General features: G+C 42.3%; 1 protein-coding gene across 4 annotated transcripts in view; it reads left to right on the top strand.

The window, feature by feature from the left end:
* Nucleotides 1-7,004, top strand: part of edem3 (ER degradation enhancer, mannosidase alpha-like 3) — a 20,467-nt gene that overhangs the window by 8,675 nt on the left and 4,788 nt on the right. For all 4 annotated transcript variants that reach the window (XM_010775202.1, XM_010775200.1, XM_010775201.1 and 1 more), the window contains exons 10-18: nt 609-734; nt 823-906; nt 1,159-1,242; nt 1,579-1,703; nt 2,348-2,519; nt 3,101-3,246; nt 3,355-3,499; nt 4,173-4,364; nt 4,621-4,786. In XM_010775202.1, the coding sequence (XP_010773504.1) occupies nt 609-734; nt 823-906; nt 1,159-1,242; nt 1,579-1,703; nt 2,348-2,519; nt 3,101-3,246; nt 3,355-3,499; nt 4,173-4,364; nt 4,621-4,786 (1,240 nt within the window). The remainder of the gene's footprint in view (nt 1-608; nt 735-822; nt 907-1,158; nt 1,243-1,578; nt 1,704-2,347; nt 2,520-3,100; nt 3,247-3,354; nt 3,500-4,172; nt 4,365-4,620; nt 4,787-7,004) is intronic.

Raw genomic sequence — 7,004 nt, 5'->3', positions numbered from 1 at the left:
GAGATGACCAGTTTCTGCAGCGGTTCAATATTGTGAGGACAAACACACACACTCTTATACACACACACACACACACACACACACACACACACACACTCATTCATACAGAGTAATTTAATGCCTCTTATTGCATAATAGCATTTTCTCAACGTGGCCTCTCTGACAAAAAGCAGTGCTACACTTTTCAGAATGTGCATTTCAGGATTTCTTTTTTCTTTTCCAGCACCAAAATTAAATTAAATACTTTTCCTCTGGGGCTGCATCATTAATCAAAAGTGCAATATGGACTAGTGCAATAATCAAAACGAAAGAAGCAGTATATATGTTACAGGTTAAAAAATATTTGTTAAAACCAAATTTGAATGAAGTATTCTTGAGACTAGCACCATATATTAAAATATCCCACCATGATTTATTTATTTTATGATCTGTATCAAATATTTATCAATGATAAAGATGCAGAATGATCACTACCTCTAATATCGTGAAACATATCCCAATTGCAATATCAGTCAAAATAATTGCAACAAGTTATTTCTGTGTATATCACCGAGCACCACATGCTGTTTTTATATCCTCAATCGTTCTGCTTCGTCTGCCTCATTTAGCACTATGCATCTATAATGAAGTACATCAGCCAGCCCCCGCTCCTGCTGGACGTTCACATCCACAAACCTCTGCTCCCCGCTCGCACCTGGATGGACTCTCTGCTGGCCTTCTTCCCTGGACTGCAGGTCAGATTGGATCATAGACATTGAAGGTGTTACTCTTCTAATGTAGGCTTGTTGTGCCATTTCAGTAATCATTGTTTTCAATCTGCAGGTGTTGAAGGGAGATATCCGTCCTGCCATCGAGACACATGAGATGCTGTATCAAGTCACAAAGAAACACAACTTCCTCCCCGAGGTAATCTGTCTTTGTGTAACCAACATGAAAATAGGTATAAACTGCTCTACAAAAAAAGTCACTTGGTGTTTTTTAATTTGACCGTGGAGTATTCGTAACCCCATATGGCTTGTGTCTCCAACTGTAACTGTTTGGAAGAGAAGCAGCTTGCGTTTCACACGACACGGCTGCTTTTTAGCTTCGCCTGTCTGTTCTTATTACGATGCTTTGGATGCTGTGCTGACCCCTTTGTCCTTCTCCGTCTCTCCCCAGGCCTTCACTACTGATTTCAGGGTACACTGGGCCCAACATCCCCTGAGGCCTGAGTTTGCAGAGAGCACCTATTTCCTTTACAAGGTAATTTATCACAGAAAGCCTTTCATAATGCAGGAGTTCTCTTTTCACTGTACTGAGAGCCTATTATCAGGCACCAGATTTAGCTAAATTACATTAACTTGCAATTATGAAAAGACTCATTACACAGTTTCAGACACACTATCTCCATTTCTGCAGTTAATAAGCATTATTCAATACTTTGCCTTTGGCATTCGGGTGTCTTGTAAAATATGTATGAAGGAAAATCTTTGTGTCTGATCAGGACTCACTGGAGACTTCTCTAACGTTGATGTTCTGTCCTCTGTTATTTTTATATACAGTACAGTCTTTGTTATGAACTTTCTTCTTTACTCCCAGGCCACAGGAGACCCTTACTACCTGGAGGCCGGTCGCACCATCCTGGACAACCTCAACCGCTTTGCTCGTGTTCCCTGCGGCTTCGCTGCGATGAAGGACGTGCGGACTGGGAGTCACGAGGACAGGTCAGGATATAAAGAATAAAGTGTTACATGAGATGATGTAACACCTTGTATAAGCCACAGCAAGTGAGGCAATGGAGGGTTTAACAGTGGGATAGGTTAGATTTCATTAAACTATAACTGAGCTGGATTAATATTGAATTAATGATGTTAATAATTCAGATTAAAATACATAATTGATAATACATAATGGCTAGGACTTGTGTTTAATCAAACAAACATATGCCACGGTCTTTGAAATGATCAAATGTGTTTATTTAAAGAGTTATGTAAAAAAAAACCGGGCGCTAAATCAGGTTATTTTAACAATAAAAACAATTCAAACATGTTACAATTATTTATTTATTAGGAATATTTTAATATTAGAGTAAATATCTGCAATCAGTATTATAAATTAATAAAAGGATAATATAATAATTAGAAAGATGCTTAAAAATGCATAAAAAATAGATGCTTGAAACATGAAGTCAAATACATATCAAAATGTGACCAACAAAACATGAATGTACCACATATAGAGAAAACAGCGCAGATAAGGTGAACAAATACAGCCTGCTGGTAAGTCTGGCTCTACTCTGCTACGCCCTACATGATTATCTGATCAATTAACCAACAGTTATAACCTCTCACCTCTTCCCTTGGATCAGGATGGACTCGTTCTTCCTTGCTGAGATGTTTAAATACCTCTTCCTGCTGTTTGCTGATGATGAGGATTTACCGTTTGACATCGAGGACTACATCTTCACAACCGAGGCTCACCTCCTGCCCCTGTCTCTCTCCACCACGCCTCACTCGCAATCTATTCCCTCAAACCGAACGGTACTCCATACAACAACAATTAAAATAGGACTTTAAAGGTCACCTATTATGCAAAATCCACTTCTTCATGTCTCTTCTACATCAACATGTGTCCCCTCTGTGTAAAGAGATTCTGAAAGTTTCAGGAAAAAAGATTCTCTCTCTTTTTGTCCTGATCCATTTATATAACAACCTGTCTGAAAATGAGCTGATCAGATTTCGGCCACTTTATGATGTCATAACGATTTTTTGGCTTGTGTAACCATTAGCCAATCAGCAACCAGGGTAACCCCCACCTTATCACCTGAATCTCCTCCTAGAGCTCCATTGTGTTCTTTTTAACCAAATATCTCTCAGAGGGGCGTGGGGGAGGGGCTCCTTGTTTTCATCTAAAGTAACAGACAGAGAATCAGCACTTTGGAAACAGAGGGGATTATGGGTAATGATCTGTTTGGTGTTTTGAGCCAAACACTTCAGAGACATGTTTTGTATTTATCTGAGACCTATAATAAAGTAATGAAAAACAGTATAATAGGGGACCTTTAAATGAAAGCCTGTATATATCAGTTCCTAACAGAATCTGTATTATACTCATACTGCAGTCAGAGGAGGAGATGGACGACTCTAACTTCGAGTGGACGTGCCCTAACACTCGCCTCCTGTTTCCTGACCCCGCATACCCTCGTCATCTGAGGGAACCAATCCGTACTGCTGTGGATAAGAGCTGCCCCCGTGCTGCTCCTTACAGGTATGCAAACACACTGACCAGGTTCTGTGCCTGCCCTTTGTTATCTACTCTCTGTAATGCTGTATCTCTTCCATGTTATTAACTTCTGGCTCCTTTCCCTCCTGTCAGGGAGCCTGGAATGGGCCGTCCTCCCCTCAGGGCGCAGGACTTCATGGCAAACAACCCCGAGCATCTGGAGCTGCTGAGGAGGATGGGCGTCACTCTCATCCACCTGAAAGATGGCAGGGTGCAGCTGGTGCAGCATGCTACACAGGTACGCTGTCTATCAACAAGGGGACACATCTACATATCCTCTTTAGTGGCTGATTAAAAGACACTGAATCCACGGCATGAAATAATCTTTTAAGTCTATTAATCGTATGCTCTTGGCAGTTTTGTGTTAGATATTATACTATTTTTTTTATTTGTTCTATGTCCTACTGTATATATATTCATGTTGCACTGTTTGACTTAAGTTTTTAATTGCCATATCTACACTGTAGCTAATGTGCACATTAGTCCTTGAGGGAATAAAGGGGAGTAATGATTCTATAATGTTTCTTCACCAGTATATACATACGAGTGTAAAGCAAGATACCTCTAAAAACATACAATGCTATCTCTAATGAAGAAAAAACACATTTTCAAAATGTCAATAGTTGTTTGTCAAAAAGAGAAATTAAGTGCATATTGTTTTAAAAGGAATACTTCACCCACAAAATGACCAATGACTGTTACCTTGGATTTGTAAAGAGAGCAGGCCTCCACGGTAAACGGAGAATCCAAAAAATCTTGATTAATTGTAAATGCTTAAATTCATTTATTTTCACAAAAACTTTACTTTTTAAAACACTTTAGCACAAACGGTACATGCATGTACAAGTAGTTATTTAAACTCTACAACATTGTTTTTTGAAACCCTCTCTCTTCTTCCTCTCCTCTCCCAGGCGGTGAGTGCGGTAGCGGCAGAGGACGGCGTGCGCTTCATGCAGGATATGATGGAGCTGTCCAGCCAGCAGCAGAAGGAGCAGCTACCGCCCCGAGCCATTCAGATCGTCTCAGATCCGTTCTTTGGCAGGGTGGTGCTGACCGCCGGCCCAGCGCAGTTTGGCATCGACCTGTCCAAAAGTGCCACAGGAGTGAGTAGTTTGAGTAGCTTTGCCAAGCTGCCAGGTTTTGAACGGGCATTCAGTCCTCCTGTTTGTTTTCCCTCTGAGAGCCTGTCACTTTTTTCCTGGCGTTTGTAAGAGGGCTCTTCCTCTCCTACAATATCCTCCTGATTCAAGTGTACATGGTTTCAGCGCCAGAGGAGAACATGTGGACAACTGCAGCACCTTATTTGAAAACTTGTTTCATTATTATTTGCAATAATTCCTCTTCCTGTCTCTTCCCCAGTTACGAGGTTTTGTGACGGTGGCAGAACCCTACAGCGGCTGCAGCGAGATCACCAACCCTGAGTACGTGCGGGGCCACATCGCCCTGCTTCAGAGGGGCCAGTGCATGTTCGCAGAGAAGGCCCGACACATCCAGAAGGCTGGCGCCATCGGAGGCATCGTCATCGGTGAGTGTGAGGGGCTAACGACGGAAGATGACTGCGCAGTGACTAGATTAGAGCTCCATAAATAGATTACCTTGAAGACAGCCAGTCGATTAGGGTCCTGCACAATACATGATGATTTAATAATAAAGCACAACTCAAATAGGCTTGATCTTAACAAACTGCTTCTATATACAGTGATGCAAATTAGTCGCATTTCGGCGCCTCCCGCTTTTTTAACGCTGATTTGGGTGACTTGTGTAATTCGTGGAGAACCGAAGAGTTTTCGTTTTGGGGGGGTCCGTCAGTCCGTCCGTGACAACTTCTCACTTCAAAAAAAAGAAGAAGAAATCTAGATCGCAAAATAATTAAACAAGCGAGTGCCTGTTTTTCCTGGCCAAGGACAGGTTCATTGAACACAACACGAGCGTAACGTGTCTTCACCATAGGTCTTCACGTGGTTATGTATCGTCTGGAAGGTGTAACGGAGAGCATCGGAACGCTGCTCCAGCTCTTCAAATATTGCAGTACCCATAAGTAGTGATGGCAAAATGAAGCTTTGAATGAAGCGTCGAACCACTTGGACAATTGTGTCGGAAATAGGTTCATTTCTCGAAGCTTCAGTTACAGCGACCTCTCCTGGCGAAGTGCAAGGCTGCAGTGGGTTTAACGCATCTTTGCCTTGAAAAATATTCGATACACACACTAAGACTGAATATCATGTTCTATTTGCCATTAAAGATTGATAATAGTGTGTATTGGGTTATTGAGAAGAGACTCGAGAGTGCTTGACATTTGTTTGGGCGGAGAGGGCCTTTTATCAGTTATTAAAGTATTAAAGTTGAAAAGCAATGATTAAAAGTTTAACTATTCCGAGCTTTGACCCAGCTGCGCGGAGGATATCGCCGCATCCTAGCCGCCGGCTCTATCCACTGGGCTATCAATTCCTTAGACCATCGAAGTGTTTTTATATTACTCATTGTCTTTTTGTTCACAACTTCTCCACATTTCGAAGTGTTTCACGAGCCAGAACGACCTATTTATCTTCCTGGCTTGCTCTATAATGATCCAATTAAAATACAATGCCAACAACAACTCAACAGCAACAATGCAAACTACGACAACAACCCACACATTGCGCATTGTTTAGAGCGGTTATAAAGTGTTGAAGCGCTCAAATGTGAAACTGTTTCAAACTGTCACCTGTCAGAATCGAGACGAGGCAGAGTGCATTGAATCACCTGATTGGACGGCAAACCAGTGAGTTGATTCATTCAGGAAATGAAGCAGTTGCTGGTTCGGACGTCACATGTCACGTGATTTGAAGCAGTTGCTGCTTCGGACGTCACATGTCACGTGATTTGAAGCAAGCTTCGAAGCACTGCTTCTATGGAATAGGAAGTCCAGGGTTGAAGCGCCGTTTCGAAGCTTCAGTGTCAAACCTGGCCATCACTGAGTAATCTGTGTCATCATGTTTGTTGAGGTCCTACCTGCCTCAGCTATCGTAGACGCGCACTCATTATATGTTTCGGTTAGCGTTTGTATTCACTGTGTAAATGTGTCAATGAGCATGATGCGTGTGACTGCAGTTCCTCGGAGCTTCCGGTTTCACATCTTCTGTGCTTGTTCACCAAACATGTAGAAGGTCTGTCGTTCTTGACTATACAGACGGTCTTCATACTGTCATTCATCTAGCACCTCATGTGCAGAAGTGACATGCATTGGATTGTCATCAGGACCCGTTCATGAAACACTGCCCAGATCAGATGTCATTCATTGTTTATTTCTTAAGAATCCATTTATCTGATCAAGACTAGTCCCCTGTCTTGGGGTCTGATGCGTGAGCGTGGATGTGATCATGCATGCACAAGCTTACCAACTCATCATCAGCGCTCTCATTGCTGCTGTGCTGCTCTACGCTCCATCTTAGTGAATCTCTGTTGGAGTCTCAGCTTATGATAGCAGTAGGGTCTAGGACTGTGAGTGTTTGGAGCGGACAGTCGATCTGCGCCACTGCGGAGTGCTGCCAGAGCTGACTGGTCATGATGCAGGACAATCAGGAAATGTTCATATGATAGTCGTTCACTGGTTGTGTTCAGAGAAGGCGACGCAAATTCAGAGAGAGTCCTGAGAAGGAAAAGTGTTTGAGTGTGCGTGTGGTTTTTCCATATTGGGCAAAAATATTATTGGCCTACCAACTTTTTCCTGCTGATTTAAAAGTGCCTCAACAGCTTAGTGGACA

This window comes from Notothenia coriiceps, unplaced genomic scaffold, assembly GCF_000735185.1.
Source record: "Notothenia coriiceps isolate Sejong01 unplaced genomic scaffold, NC01 NC01_scaffold00015590, whole genome shotgun sequence".
Taxonomy (NCBI): domain Eukaryota; kingdom Metazoa; phylum Chordata; class Actinopteri; order Perciformes; family Nototheniidae; genus Notothenia; species Notothenia coriiceps.
The sequence above is the reverse complement of the archived record's forward strand: the minus strand, read 5'-3'. Positions and strand labels throughout refer to the sequence as shown.